Source organism: Lipotes vexillifer, unplaced genomic scaffold, assembly GCF_000442215.2.
Source record: "Lipotes vexillifer unplaced genomic scaffold, Lipotes_vexillifer_v1.1 scaffold169, whole genome shotgun sequence".
Taxonomy (NCBI): domain Eukaryota; kingdom Metazoa; phylum Chordata; class Mammalia; order Artiodactyla; family Lipotidae; genus Lipotes; species Lipotes vexillifer.
Genome location: NW_006793375.1, coordinates 788,290 through 805,203, shown reverse-complemented (window position 1 = coordinate 805,203; position 16,914 = coordinate 788,290). Strand labels below are relative to the sequence as shown.

Here is a 16,914-nt window from a genome sequence, read left to right as displayed (position 1 = left end):
ATTTTAGGCTTTGTGGGCCATCCAGTCTCTGTTGCAACCACGTAGCTCTACACTGTGGTGTGAAAGCATCCACAGACAAACAGAAATGAATAGGTGTAGCTGGGGTTCAATAACCCTTTAGAAAAAGTTTAAATCTAGCCTGTTGGGCATAAAGTACTGATCGCCATTTCTGTAGGTCAGAAGTGGCAGTTCCATACAGTTCGACCTAATTATAGTGAGCACAGACCCTGAGATACGCATTTCCTCTGGAGCTCATGGGGTTTTGCTTCGCCTTACTTCACTGCTCCTGGAGGTACTGCAGAGGATTAAAGCAGCAGTAGGGGAGCTGTCAACAAAGTGGGTTAAGATACAATCATTCCTCACATCCACTGCATTCTACCCCACCAGGGCCGGAGGGCTGGCAGTCAGTCAGATGGCCTCTCTGCCAGTCACCTGCATGCCAACACAGTTTTCATCCCTACTTTTCAAAATTCATCTTTGCAGGAGCTTCTGCACAACTGTCTCTTCAATTCTCCTTATTAGAATGTCACAAAGTGGCCAGATGGGTTTAATAGGCTCACAAGACGGTAAGCGAACAGTCCAAGGGAATGAAGGAAGGAAGGAAGGAACACAAGGAAGAAACCTGGCAACCTGGATTAAAAAAAGCTCCTTGGACTCCTAAAATATCAGAAACTTTACTTAAAAAGCAAGGACTCAACACAAAAGGACTACAAAATGGATCATATGTTCCTCTCAGTTCAACGTGAGGCTGACTTTCAGAGGGCTCCATGGGAATATGTGTGTAGATCTATATTTATACCTCTAAAGGGCTGATCCATTTTCCCTTATGCTAACGATAAAATCAGTCAATTGTATAAAGAAAGAAAAAGTGAGAGACAAGGAAGAGCTGCCTTCAGATTCAAGTTTCTAGGGGTAAACAATACAGACTTTCAATGATTCCTAAAGATGACGAATCAGTGTAGATAAAACCCTAAAATAAACCGGTAGAAATAACAGAAGTTAATGAAAGGGGCTGATAAACTTGTGGCATAGTTTCTTTCCCGGAGGAAGAGAAAAAATTTTCCAGGTACACAGGAGATTTCGGCACTTTCCTGGAAACTAGTAGAAAGTACAAGTTAAGAAAATTAAAGCAACCTAAGTGCCCATCAACAGATGAATGGATAAAGAAGATGCAGTACATATATACAATGGAATATTACTCAGCCATAAAGAAGAACGAAAGTTTGCTATTTGCAGCAACACGGATGGACTTGGAGGGCATTATGCTAAGTGAAGTAAGTCAGAGAAAGACAAATACTGTATGATACCACTTATATGTGGAATCTAAAATGTACAACAAACCAGTGACAAAAAAGAAGCAGACTCACAGACACAGAGAACAACTAGTGGTTACCAGTGCTGGGGGAGGGGCAAGACAGGGGTGAGGGATTAGGAGGTACAAACCACTGGGTGTGAGGTAGGCTCAAAAGTGTATTATACAACATGGGGAATACAGCCAATATTTTTTAATAACTGTTAATGGAAAGTAACCTTTAAAAACTACATTAGGGCTTCCCTGGTGGCACAGTGGTTGAGAGTCCGCCTGCCGATGCAGGGGATGTGGGTTCGTGCCCCGGTCCGGGAAGATCCCACATGCCGCGGAGCGGCTGGGCCCATGAGCCATGGCCGCTGAGCCCGTGCGTCCGGAGCCTGTGCTCCGCAGTGGGAGAGGCCACAACAGTGAGAGGCCCACGTACCGCAAAAAAAAAAAAAAATTACATTAAAATTTTTAAATGCAAAAAAATGTTTGAAAAAAGAGAATTAAAGATTTTTAATACTTAACCTTGTTCTCCACCTGGACACTGTCACCTTCCCCCAGCACAGCTGTGTGATGAGGTTCTATTTTTTGTTGTGTGTCATCAGGTCCTACAAAAAAGACAACCCACTTAATTCAGTCCTCATGGTAGTACATTTCTCATACGATTACAAACTTGGTTAACTACACGGCACCATAATATGAATTTCAAGTTCAGAAACAACCAACTTAGGAATCTCCTGAAATCTCTTGTTGATGGTATTTGCTATTATTAAAGTCCAAAACTGGCTGCTTTCCAATGCAGAAAAGGACAAGGAAGTGAATCCTGTATTATGTTTCCACTTACACTTTCAATGTCATGCCTAATAGGTTAATTAATAAGCAAAGTCCTTGGCATTACATGCTAATAAGAGTGTTTCCTTGGGTCAATTATAAACCTCAAAAGATTTAAGCATGCTTAGGAAAATTAGTAAATTCCATCATTAATTCCTTTCCACAAGTATTTATTGAACACCTACAACTAACTGCCCAGCACTGTGATAAAATGCAAAGAAGTGCAAAGGCGATTCCTCACATACAAATAACTCAAAATCTCACTGAGAGAAACTAAATATATATTCATAAAACAGAGACTAATTCAACTGGAAAACAGGTAAGTTGGACAGCTAGTGAACAACAGCTGTGGAACTATGTACAAGGCCCTCTGCTGAATGCTGCAGGAGTGGGGAGGTTTCAGGATAGATATAGTTCCATCCCTTCTATATTAAGGCTCACAGATGAAACAGAAAAAATAATACAAATGAAATTGTGTGTTAAAGGCAACAAGAAAGGAATAAACAAAGTTCAAAGAGAGAACAGGGACTGCAGAGCTCTGCAGGATCAGATAGACAGATAAAAGGCAAAGCTAGGATAAAGGGTGCTCTAGACAAGAGGACAGACTGTGCAAAGGTGAGGGGCTGGCAACGTGCAGGGCATGCCCGGGTGAACCTTCTATCATTGCTGGAACATTCTTCTGGGAGGAATGATGGCAATGCACACTTGCTTCAGGTCAAGGGAAGACATGAAGGCCATGCTTATCCGTATAAAACGGAGGACCTCTGAGGAAAGGGGGTGTGTGGGAAATGGTTAGATCTCTGTTTTGGAGAAATAAAGCAGAGCACAGAATAAATTGGAGAGGGCACGACTGAAGTTAGGATGACCTGTTAGGAGTTTACTCTAACAGTCTCAGTGGAAATGAATTCCAGTCTGAACTGGGAGAGTGGACACAGAAAGAAAGGAATGGGTTTGAGAGGTGGAGTGGAGAAAGAAAGATTGGGCAACAATGGGGGAGAGAAGAGCCGAAGAACACGATTCTCCCTAGAAGCAGCATCATGCAGCGGCCTGAACGGCCACAGCAGGCGGCAGGTGGGACGTGGCTGGGCCTTGCAGCTGACTGAAAACCAGACACGTGAACAGACAACAGAGAGAAGACTCCGGGCAGGCTGAGAAGCCTGTAACCATGTCTGCATGACATTCTGGACTATAACAAAAAAAGGGCATTCACCTGACACGATACAACTAAAGCTGAATAATCAACATGGAAGGACTTATTTAAGCAAAAGCAGTAGCTTGAGGAATTACCATATAAACATAATTTGTGAATTTTGTGAATACTGACTGGAGTTCAAACATAGTCATATTTTCTAGAGAAGGCCTTCCTTACACCTCCACTTTGGAGATAAACCTACATGAAGCAACAGGGTTCATTCTGATGCTTGCACACGTGAAATAGGATTCTAACAGAGAACTTCTTAACCTGGAGTCAATGTGTTCCCAAGGGGTCCATGGATAGAATTCAGAGCAATCATGGACTTGCATGGGAGACAAATGACATCTTTATTTTCACGAACACCTAACTGAAATGTGGCCTTTCTTTCAGTCATGACTGTAGCCAGAAAACCACAGCAGTATTAGCTGGACCAATGATTTTGTTTCCAGTAGAAATCACGGATATTTTCATAACACATTAGCATTGTAAAGATCTCAAAATAAGTTTATGTTAATCACTACTTAACAATTTAAAGTAGACCTGCTTCTGGATCACGTTATTTCAAATGTCATCAGAGAAGCACATGTGGAACTGTATCACAGACTTGTTCTTTTAACCTTTTAATGACACCACTGAATTAAAAAAAAAACCAAAAAACATTGTTCAGAGGTGGGGCCTTGGCAAATGCCAAAAGGGTTCATGGCACAAAAAGCTTAGGAACTTGTGTCTCAGAGGCAGTGCTGTGCTAGTTAACGTTTACCAACTGGCTTTCGGGGACAAGGGGAAAAACCAACCTGATTTGCACTGTGTGCCAACTTCCGTGCTTTAAATGCTCCCGTTGTGGCCAATTTCAAGCTACCAACCTGAGGCCAGGGAAGAGGTACACAACCTGCTCCAGCAAGAGCGAGCCCCAGCACATCACTGAAGGTTTCTCCTCCCCCAAGGATTTAGGTTAACAGATGTCACGGCAGTGAATGATAGAACTCCGCTCATTTTCCACTCATGCAAGGATGTGGCCATAAAAAGAGGAGTCTCGGAGTCTAATAATCATCTCATTTAGATTGGGGTAATATTTTAAACTGTGAGATAAAGCAGCATTTTATTAAGTGTGCTTTACTGAGATTCCCTGGGAGCAATGAACCATGTCTTTATCTTCAATGAATTCATATGTAACACCCATTACCCATGTGGTCTACCCCTGACCCCTAATTTTATCATGTAGGATGTTTTATGATACAGAGACCAAAATGATTTATAAAGCCCCTTCACTATGTTTTAATGGAGTGAGCTGGCAAGAGACAGCTCTCAAAAATAGTGCTGAACTGGGATTTCTCTGCACCTCCTATCAGGGTAGCTTGCTCGACTGCCAGTCATTGGTCTATGAGAAAACCTGAATTTAGAAACAGAGTTCATGTTTCCCTAAGAGCTCTCATTCTAATTTTATACGGAATGCAATTTCCGCTCATTCTACTTGCTGAACTAGGAGAGGAATCATAGTATTGATTCTGAAGAGGTCATTTGAAATGCTCCACCGTAAGGCAAACTTTTTTTTTTTTTTGCGGTACACGGGCCTCGCACGGTTGTGGCCCCTCCCGTTGCGGAGCACAGGCTCCGGACGCGCAGGCTCAGCGGCCATGGCTCACGGGCCCAGCCGCTCTGCGGCACGTGGGATCTTCCCGGACCGGGGCACGAACCCGTGTCCCCTGCATCGGCAGGCGGACTCTCAACCACTGCGCCACCAGGGAAGCCGGCAAACCTTTTTTATAGACACTGGAAAGTCAGGTTTTTAAGATTAATCATTCTAAGTGTACCTTTAGCTTCTGTATTATTTTATAAAATGTTTAAAGCAGGATCACAGAAAGCAAAGATTGATTCCATCTTCATGTCATTTCTATGCTGTTGCAGCCATCTGGTTATCTCCTGAACCTGAAATAAGTCTCAAAGAAGATATATTTTATTGGTTCTGACTACTTTCACTTATAAATCGAGCCAAATCAGATAATAAATAGTTTCCATTGGGAAGCTTCGCCAAGAAGTTAAATCTAATAGTACAGTTAAGGAAAATTTAACTGAAAACAATTGAATTGCAAATATTTTTGTTTGCGTAAACAGTCATGAAAGGGCAAAATACTTTAAAACATTTTAAAGTTAGTGCTGCATCTTCAGTGTGTGGTTTATTGCTGTGAAACTTCTCCCCATACACAAGATTTCCTTTTTCTTCTTCTCTTTTCAAGAACTACTGTCCCATTTACCCTCTATTCCGTACATTCTGGTACTTCTATCACAGGTTTTGATATCATCAATTTTGTATGTACAGCTGAAGCCTTCTTTATCTGATGCAATCCGGATCATTAATTGAAAAAGATTAAGCTGCCTCCGACATTTTACTTTAAATTGTAAATGTGCATCCATTTGCCAATTCTTAGAAACTGGATTGAAGCACGGCCTTTCTTTATAAAGCATACCCATAATGCACCACTGAAATCCTTCTAGATTTTCAGAGTTTCCCCTAATCTTTTACTGTCATCTCTGCCATACGAATTCTAAGAGTTTTCTTTAGCAATATACTTTTACAAAGCATTTGACTTTGGTTGCTCTAGAAATACAAACTCTTTTCAAGCTTATTTCGTTAATTCAAATATTATTTAATTAAATCGCATAATTGCAATCATTGGTGCAACTGGCATAAAGAGATTACAGAACAATCACACCTGCCTTTAAGTCCACTTCAACTTGCCAGGGGGAGTAGCAGGGGGCAGGTGGACCAGGGGAGCCGATCATCCTGGGCGTTCTGGCACCTCATTCAACGTATTCCGCATGGGATGAGGCGCACTGCTTAGTCCAATTCATTTTGGGTAAGTGGAGGTCAACTCGGAGGGCTCCTAGCGTGTTTCCCCACCTTTACTGAGATCCAGGGGCTGTGTCAAACTTTTTAATAACCCCCAGAACCAGAAGCAAAGGGCAGACCACAGTGAGCATGAATAATTACTTATTCAAATAAGTTTGAAACATTTTACCACCCACATAAGCCAGTTAGTTGTCATCTCAATAACCACAAATATTTTTAGATTTCTAAATATATTTTCTAAGCCCCAACAGTATATATGATACTGGTTCTTCTAAGGGACTGGCACGCAAGCTGATAAACTGCCCCAAGCTTCAGGGACACAGGATACAAACTCCTGTAGCCTGTTGATCTCTGTGTTGATGTGTAATGTCATTTTCATCTCAGCTGCAGGGAAGGGGTTTAGAGCTAATATCCTTGGGATCTACTGGTTTTCTGATCATGTTGTTTTATTTTCTTGTTTTTTTCTTAAATCATATACTGCATAAGATTTCAGCCGGGGGCTGAAAGGACTTGTTGCCTCAGAAAAAGACTGCTGTCAAAGGTCTTTCTCCTGCACAATTTTTAAAGCTACTATTCAACAGTCAGAAGGCTTGAAAAAAAACACAGTGTATCAAAAATTAAGATGATCCTGGAAATCCATAAAACATCTCAAGTAAGTACTCTTAAATAAGGAAGTACTAATTCTGTTTGTCTTATTTTAGTTCTGTTAATTCCTTCTCTTCTTCAGGGTGTCGTTAGTGGAAAATTACGTGACTTCACTATACGCACCATGAACTTAAAAATATCTAACTTAGACAACTAGTTAACGTCCAGCATTTTCTAACGTTCAAAACTCCACCTGTCCTTACAAAACTAAATCTACTGATGTCCATCTTTTAAGTTCTTCCTGTGTCAATTAATATTTTTTTTAATTTATATGGCTGTGCCAGGTCTTAGCTGTGGCACATGGGATCTTCATTGCCACATGCGGGATCTTCATTGTGGCACGCGGGATCTTTAGTTGCGGCATGCGGGATCTTTTTTGTTGTTGTTGTGGCATGTGGACTCTTAGTTGAGGCATGTGGGATCTAGTCTCCTGACCAGGAATCGAACCCAGGGCCCCTGCACTGGGAGCATGGAGTCTTAACCACTGGACCACCAGGGAAGCCCCAATTAATATTTTTAACAGTCATCCTAATCTCCACTTATGGACTCTCCCCAGACTACTTTCTCAAGCCAAATTGCAGTCCCTTTATTCCAGCCCCATACATTAAATACATATTTATAATATCTATTTCAACAGAATGGAGGTACATGACATTGAAGACAATTACTTGCTTATCAGTTCCTGCCATCTGTGGTTGCCTGCTGCCATCCTGGTTTTATAAGCAAGATAAAATTGAGGCAATAAATTCAGAGAGCATTTTTTGGATTCTCTCCATAGACTGATAGGTCAGTACACATTCAATAGCTATTTCTGCTTTGTTGTTTCTTTTTTTCTGGTTCCTTTTGTTTTTCTCATTAATATCTCCATTCGGGGGTCAAGAGGAGGAAGGGAAGGAGATGCAATTCAAATGAGGTCACCTGGCCAGCTATTCGTTGGCTGAAGCAGGTTCCCAAGAGGGCAGTTTCGTGAGCTAGATTCTCTCCATGGTCCACTTTACCCTGGGCAGATGCAAGTTTGCTCCAACACTACAGACCGTGACCCCATTTCCTGCCAGATGTTTTGCACTTGTGGCTCATGGTCATGAGAGGTGACCAGGCCAGTGAATAGGGATGACTCAGGAAAATCCTGCCTCACCTCGAGAAAAACAAGTGGATGTATAAGTCATTCTTACCCCTCGAACCACTGACCTTTTCACTTGTTAAATTCTTGGACTAAAGGTCTGTCAGGAAACAAGGCTCTAACTACTGATTCAAAGAGGGTTTGAAGATTATTTGTTAATCTTTCTCCCCTTCAACCTCTACAATGTCATTTAAAGTGAAGGGGCTCAGAACGAGACTCCCCAAGATGTGCCACTTTGGCACGCAGATTGTTTTCAGCTGAAGACAGTCAAGGCCCAAAAGACTCGGGAAGAGCTTCCAACCACTCTCTTAACTACCTTGAAGAATTTAGATAAGGGGCCTGGTTCAAAGAGAGAGCTATTACCAGAGATAACTTTCATCTGAATGACCTACCCGGCTGGCCGGGCAAACATCTAATTACCAAACATCTGCTCTTGTCTCCCGTGAATTACCCTCCTCCCCTTTGAAGCCTCAGGTCCCTATGTCATTCTTTAGCTCAGGATGGCATCTGCCCAACTTGCCCTTGGGTCTCATATTTTACGGGACCCCTGTACCTATGTAATTAAGTTTGTTTTTCTCCTGTTAATCTGTCTCATGTCCATCTAGCTCATAGCCCAGCCAGAAAGAACCTAGAACAGTAGAGGAAAAATTTTTCCTTGCCTATAAAACCAAAATCAAATGTGAGCTTTTGTAGAGCCCACAAGCTAAGAAAGGTTTTTATGTTTTCAAATGGCTAAAAACAATCCCAAGAGTAGTAGCTCATGACACATGAAAAATATATGAAATTCACATTTCAGTGGCCATAAATCAACTTTTATTGGAACAACCGTCCCAATCATTTATGTATCACCTGTGACTGCTTTTGTGCTACAAAGGCAGGAATGAGTCACTGCGACAGAAACTGTATGGCCCGCAATGACGAAGACAGCTGCTGTGTGGCCCTGTCCTTCCCCACTCTACACATTTCTGGTATCCTCACCACCTCACAATCCATGTGCTTTATTACTTTCCATTTGTGCAGATTATTTTATTTCTCTTGAAATCCTAAGTCAGGGGTGCTACCTCCATAAAAATGGCTTTTACTCCATTTTAGGAAGTACTCTGTGATAACCAAGATTTTCAAAAGATCATAAAAACAAATGACGCTTCATCCCTTCCAGATGGTTAATATAGTTTAAAGTGTGTGCCCACGGACTTGTGATACTACTACTAAATTGTTTTCACAATTTCTCAAATGCTGAAATAAATGAATTTTGCTTCTGAGTCATAATTGAAATGCTAATCAATGAAAGAGGAACTAAGCCCATTTCTGTGGTATAAAATCAAAATACACGAGCTTGTGGTACCACTATTTTTCAGAAGATTAATTTCAGGCAATTAAACTGCCCTTCTGGAGAATATAAAGAATGCTTTAAATGGCTTCCGGCGTAGCCTTCAAGCCCTCAGCAGACAGTATCAGTGAGCCAGCTGTCTGGGGCTGGGAGTGTGTTGTCCAAGGAAATAGCCACGCTAGGGCAGCAAGCTCACTGCAGAGGAGGCTACCCTACAGGTTGGGGTAAAGAGCTCCAACCACAGAGGGCCTCAGAAATGGGATTCTTGGCCCGTAGCTTCGAGCAGTCAGATGCTCTGCTCCATCCCCCTCACCCCGTCCACACCACCCATCACGGCCATGAGGGGCAGGGAAGGGGAGAAGGGAGGCTGGTTCTCCTACTGTAGGTTTTCCCAGAAGCACTGCCTGAGGTGCATATTTGAGTCCAAGGAGTTTATCTGGGAGGCAGTCCCAGGAAACACCAGTCCAGGAGTTGGGAAAGTTAGACAGGAAAGGGAAGGCAGACAATGAAGGATGTGTTACCAAGGACGCTCACATGGGTAGTTTGAACATAACGCCTCCAGGAGACTCTAGGAAAAGGCCTCACACACAGGCCTCAGCGTTATCCCACCTGAGGGGCAAGGCAGCTTCCTTAGCACTTCCATCCTGCCCTGTCTGGGGCAGAGTAGCCTTCCCAGGATTCAGAGAAAGCCTCAGGCCAAGAAACACAGGTACTACTGGCAGTTGGAAGTTGGTCAGTGGGCCCTGACAAACCTACAGCGACCTTTCCTGGCCTCCATGCTGCTTCTAGGAGGATGGGGAGAGTGGGAGTAGATACAGGCAGGAGCCAGCCTACTCTACAAGGTCCACTCTCCCACCACTCCTGGCTCTTCTACTGCTGGGTTGGCTGAAGGGTTTAGGCTGGAAAAGACAAGTTAGATGGTGTGGTTCCTGTGTTGTCATCGTACAAAGGATATGGGGTGGGGCACAGGGAGTGGAATTGACAAGCCCTTGGTTCTGGTCCCAGGTCTACCAATGCATAATTCTGGCAAGCTGAATAACTCTCTAGACTTTACATACCTCATCTATAAAAAGAGAGTTGACTGGGTCTCAAACATCCCTTCTAGACTAGACTCAACAAGTGACACACGCACAACCCCTTGGAATAAAAGGAAACCGACTTAGAGATTTCTCAGAAGCACCTGGAACTGCAAATTCACCTCCTTCCACCTCCCAGGAGATAGTGTCCTGCTCCCCCGGCAGCCCATTAAAGCTCCATCCCTTTATCAGTATGGGGCTTGCCAACATCCTAGCAAGGTGTCAACCCACATAATTGCGCCGGGACCTTACATTTGCACACAGGCCACAGTAAAATGGCTGCTGTCATGTGTGGTGTTCCTATTCTCCTCCCTCACTGGATATACTGGAAGCTGAGAGGTGCCCTGCCCTGGGTGCACCAGGATGTACAGGAGGCTGGTGCCGAACAGGAGCAAACATAGTATTCAATTACACGAAAGGTTTCACCTTACCTTTCCTTCCTGGCAGTAGTTTAAATGACATTGCAATTGAACCCAAAGCAACAGACTCATCACTTACCAATATACACATTTCCAGATATGGTATAAATGAAGCCTGTCCACCCTGAAAAGGGACCAGCGACATTAAAAGGTTAGTGTCCATAATGCCAAAAGGAACAAAGACATAACAATATCAAATATTTAATACTCTACATATGACATACAAATATATAAACTTATATAAGTTACAGATACAAAAGGTTTGAAGATGAAATCTTTTAGATATACATACATTTTAAAACTTAAGTTCTGTAAACAGTTTTAAGCACAGTCCCACATGCATGCATTCACACACAAACACACCCCCCCCTCCCAAAACCTAAATGAATTGGCCTCAAGTATTTAAGAGCCACCCAAGTAGACAGTGTGCTACTCACTGGCTATATATCTATATGCCAACAGCTGTACTAACAAACAAGCTGTTCCTTCCAGGTTGAACATCATGTTAATAACTACAACACACCAGTGTGGCTTATCTTCAGTTCCTTGGGCCTCCAAAGAGTTTTTTTTTTTTTTGGCTGTATTGCGTCTTCGTTGCGGTGCGCGGGCTTCTCATCGTGGTGGCTTCTCTTCTTGTGGAACACGGGCTCTAGGTACGCGGGATTCAGTAGTTGTGGCAGGCGGGCCCTAGAGCACACAGGCTTCAGTAGTTGCAGCACGTGGGCTCAGTAGTTCTGGCTCGTGGGCACCAGAGTGCAGGCTCCTCAGATGTGGCGCACGGGCTTAGCTGCTCCACAGCATGTGGGATCTTCCCGGACCAGGGCTTGAACCTGAGTCTCCTGCATTGGCAGGCGGACTCCTAACCACTGCACCACCAGGGAAGTCCCCTCCAAACAGTTTTAAGTGACAACCCACTATGTGCCCTCTTGGAACGAGCACTGGATTTCCATGGATATTTATGTATTGTCCCTATGGCCCAGAGGAGACGCTGCAGCGCCACTGAGGGACGTGAATGTAGGAATGGCCAGCTCAAAACAGAATCAGAACATCACTCCGTGTGCCTTTGGGAGAAAAGAAGATCTGCGAAGGGAATGCAGGGCCAAGTCCAAGGTACAAGGGCAGGACCCAGACTGGAGTCTGTGAGAGAGTCAACATGGTGGCAGAGTAAACAAAACCAAGGCAGGCATGGAAGAATCACAGAGGACAAAGTAGACTCTAGGCATGTGGCTGTGCTGGCAGGTGGGTTGAAAAGTGCAAGAGGGGCCCACGTGATAAGGCATGACTGATCAAACTTAACATAAACTGAGTCTGGTTCGGAAAGCCTGAAGAATGGCAAAACAAAGACAGACACTCAGGTGGACGCCAGACGATAATTTTTTCATCCTCCTATTTCACACTTTTTCCTCCCTGAGATTTTACGAGAATGAGTGTAAGGGCTCTGGAATTAAGTCTAAATGCTCAGAGCACACTCGCTCTTTTGCTCCCTTACTGACCCACTGGCTCAGTCTTCTGAGCTTGGCCTCCCATCATCCAGTGACCAGCTACCACTCAGATGTACTTGTTGTGGCTGGAGACAGAAAGACGAAGGCACAGCCAGGGGTCTTCACATTGTCCAATTTGAGGGGACAGAGGTTCGTGCCAGATGCTGAAAACACATGCTAACTGTTCCCAGCCCGTAAATATCATTAGGAATTCGGTATCTGTGTTTTCAGTTTCTTTTCTCTTTTATGCACTATATATTATTTGCTTAAAAACTAGAACTCAGTGTTCTATTTTGGATACCTTTCCAAAACACAGAGAAATAATTCATCCTTGGGAAAGACTGCAAAGCATTCCATTGCAAGGACGTGTTGTGACTGACATAATCGATCCTCTCCTCATGGTTGAAAGGTGTTAAAAAATTAATGGTTTCCAAGTTTGACAGAACGTCAAAGCTCTCAATTGTTCAAGTGGGTTTTTATTTGGAGTCATTTTGATTGTTCTCAACTCATTTCTCCTCCACCGCCTTTGCTTCATTCCTACTCACCCTTCAAGCAGAAAACTAGTCTACACATAATTGCCTCGGTCTGTTTTCTTTCTCTTTTTATCTTTTTAAATCTTTTATCCAGAAGGACCAAACATTTGCTTAAAGGAATGGCCAAGTCAATGTATTATGTGCATTCCCCCGTTGTTGTTCCTTGCAAAAGTCTTCCATTAGGATACAGACTCCACCTTCACCATCAATAACACAATTCATGCTACTGGCTAGAAGGCACAGAGTGTTACAGGGAATAAAATAGGAACAGAGGGCAATTTCCTTTTTTCCTTCTTTTTATCATGTTGCCTATCTGCACTTGCTTCTATTGAACCTAGTTTAATTCCCACTAAGCATTTTTTCTTAAAGCTATAGCAAAACAAGAGCCAAATCATGTGAATGCTTACTATATGTTTATGAACTACCACATTTTTTTGGAATTCCTTCTCTGCCAAGAGCAGGATTGTATCATCAAAGAGTTCTCTTGTGAGATTTTCAGGTCCTTCTCATCTTTCTTTGTTCCCCTATCTTTCCTCCCACTTTTCTGTCCTGCACCAGGAATGGATACCATCCTGGCATTTTTATTTCTGTCTGAGGTCACAGGCCCTGCGACTGTGGTCTCCAAGCTACTGGCTCTTCACAGCTGGGAAGCTCTTTCCACTCCCTCCCTCAGTCAATGACAACGAAGAGGAGCTGCGATGAAGGTCACATTTACCCGTGGTCCTGTAGCTTGGGTTAATCGGCAACACATTTATGTCAGCCCTCCTTCAGTCCAACAGAAGACGTGGAAAACTTTTCTTTTAAACACGTAAATCATTTTCTGTGGCATTTGCTCTCATTTCCAGGGAGGTTCCCAATTCTTGCAAACATCCCTAGTGAGAGCGTTTCTTGGCCTACATTCCTTGCCTTAACCCAGCTCATTTTCCTTCCCCCTCAGTCTTAAGTTCATTATTTCAAAGAACTTTCCAATGGCTGCTTATATATGTATGTGTAGAGAAAGTAGAAAAACATGACTTGGTGACACGCCAAATCCATGACAAAGGTCAGCTCTGGGTTCGAAAGGGGAGAGGGGAACAGGGCTAAGGAGAGAAGAAACCTCTACCCAAACTCTGGGTCACACCAGAGGCCACACCTCAAAGCAGTGCTGGTTCCTAAGAGCCTCTCCCCAGATAGCTGTGCATTCAGCTTGGGTAGGCAGCTCACTCACCATGGACCTCATGCCTGGCCTCCTGGACAGGAGGCAGACCCACCGGGTCTTCCCTTCCCCCTCCTCATTCCACCAAATTATTTGTTAATTTTCCCTTTGAAATAATTTCAGACATACAGAAAAGTTACAAAAATAGTATAGAGAATTACCATACACCACTCACCCAGATTCTCCAAAAGCTAACCTGTTATCACATATGCTTAAACATTCTCTCTAGAAATATACATCATTCTTTTCCTCTGAAATATTTGCGAGTAATCTTAGAGACATGATACCCTGTTACCTTGAAATAATTTCCTAAAAGCAAGGATATTTTCCAACGTAACCCTAGTCCACTTATAAAAAATATGAAATACAATATCAGTTTAAAAATTATGACCATTAATACAATACTATTAGCTATGTACAGATATTCAAATTGAGCTAGTTGCCTCAGTAATGCTTTTTAGGGCAAAAAGAAAAAAACATGTCTAGGCCAGGATGGAATCCGGGTTCACATGCAGCATTTAGTTGTCATGTCTAATCTCCTTTCACCTGAAATAGCTCCTCAGTCATTTTCTTCATGAAAAGTACAGACCCATTATTTTGGAGAATGTCCCTCAGTTTGGGTTTGTGTGATGTGTGCTCATCATTAGACCACACTGTTTGTTAATCCCTTTCCCTCTCAACTTTAGAGACTGGTTTTTGTTTATTTTCAATACTTTAATATTTTAGTTCAGAAGAGCACAAAGGATGAAACAATGAACATAGACATTGGCATATTTCATATCTTTCTTCTCTTTCACAGAAAAAATCATATAGGTGAGAGAAACAGCCCCTAACTGGTTGCCTCCAGTCAGTTTTCTACAACCAGAGAATGTGACTTTGTTGCAGGAGAAGGGGGCACGAGGGAATGGGCAGTCCCAGGTCTCATCCGAGCCCCTGGGACGGGCTGCCAAGTGAGTGAGCGTCCTTGGCTTCACAAAGGAAGGAATTCAAGCGAGAGCTGAAGTAGAGCGAAAGCAAGTTTATCCAGGGACATATGTGCTCCATAGACAGAGTGCGGTCCATCTCAGAAGGCAAGAGAGGCCTCTAGGGTGTGGGGAGGTTAGATTTTATGGGCTGGGTAATAGGCTAACGAGTGGGAGGAGTATTTCAGCTAATTTGGGGAAGGGGGGGGATTTCCAGGAATTGGGCCACGGCCCATTTTTCTGGCCTTTTGTGGTCCGCCTCGGAACTGTCAAGGCAACTGTGGGTGTGTCATTAACATGCTAACGTATTACAATGAGCGTATGATGAGGCTCAAGGTCTACAGGAAGTCAAACCTTCTGCCATCTTGGGCCTAGTAGGTTCTAACCAGTTTTTGTTGTATGTATCTGCTTCGACTGTCACATCTCTCTCTCTCACTCTGACTCCCATCTCCCTCTTTAATTTATACAGATCCTTAGGATTACATCAGCCCGCTTGGATCACCCAGGCTGATCTCCCCATCTCAAGATCCTTAACTTAATCACACCTGAAGCATCCCCTATACCATGTAAGGTAACACATTCAAAGGTTCCAGGATTAGGTCGTGGACATCTTCGTGGGGCCATTATTCTGCATACCACAGAATAATGTGATAAGCTATATGTTCTCTAAAGAAATTTTGTTAACTGATGTACATATACTCTAAAGAAAAGTTAAAAGTTGAGGGAAGCAAAATTAAGTTTTTCGATACCATAACAATCCTCCATTTTTTAACACTCCAGATCATGCTTTTAAATGCCAAGTAGCAGGGGTACTGTGAAGGAAGATGGAGAAAACAAACAGAGTGCTTGTTGAGGGCCCAACTTTGATGCAGTCAGTCAGAAGACAAAGGGGACAGGAGGACCGGAAGGCACAAGTTTCTTGGCAAAGATTTGATATTTTCCTAGAAATACAGATTTATGTCCTTCTCAACGAATGAGAACACATGGTGTTATCTGTATATCAGTTTGCAGCAAGGGAACTCAGACTGCTTTGCAAGAGATGGTAAAAGTCACTGCAAAAAAACACAAAACACAAAACACAACTACTTATTCTTACTTTAGCCAAGAACCAACATGAAAAATGTGAGAGGAATCTGGTACTGTCAGAGACTCAACAGATTGGATTCTTTGTAAGTGATGCACCATCTAGCTCAATTTCTGATATCAAGTGCCTTCCAAATCATCACTGCATGAAACATCCATTTTCCGCAAGATTAGCACAGCCCTACAGAAATGTGCCTTTGCCCGAAGGAAATAAAGAGATGGTAAAAATCGATCCCAACATTATTTATGGGATGGAATTCAGATAAAACCTGTCTGAACCCATGAGAAATGTTGCCAGTCTCCCTTAACTGGATGTCCCTTGGGACATATGCTTTTTCCTGGTGTCAGAAATGGGATGGTAGCAGTGTATGCCTCTATTTCTATCCCCTTAGTTTGGTAATGATACAAGAAAGTCAACATTAAATTAGTTAGATTGCAAAGCTTATGCCAAAAGCCAAACATAACCCAGACATCCACGTCAAATCCCTTTACCATGAGTAGCAAAACAATCAAAATATTATAAACAAAACATAATCAGGACCCAGCCAATGGGCTACACATTTCAAGGAATATTTGATGCAACAAAGCACTCAAATAAAATGAATTTAGACAGTCCTTGAATTTTATGCTGGAATTTGACCTACAAAGGCGGATAAAAAAAAAAAAAAGACAAAAGGTGAGCTTGACTTGAATGGTTTGATAATAAAATTTGTACAGTATAATTTTACTAGCCAGTATGTTGGGTTACAGGCAGCCAGTACTATTGAGTCTGTAAATAATAAGTGCTTTATAATACCTGAATTAATTGTTTGTCTGGCACTGGACAGGGAAGCCTCAAACGTCAGACTTGTCACCTAACGCAATGAAGGCGTGTATGAGTGTATATGGGGGGGGGGGGG

At 42.8% G+C, this 16,914-nt stretch overlaps 1 protein-coding gene across 1 annotated transcript in view; it reads right to left on the bottom strand.

Moving 5' to 3' along the window:
• Nucleotides 1-16,914, bottom strand: part of PIR (pirin) — a 98,573-nt gene that overhangs the window by 15,307 nt on the left and 66,352 nt on the right. Inside the window, 2 exon segments of the mRNA XM_007472047.1 lie at nt 1,823-1,905; nt 10,841-10,885. Of these exon segments, the coding sequence (XP_007472109.1) occupies nt 1,823-1,905; nt 10,841-10,885 (128 nt within the window).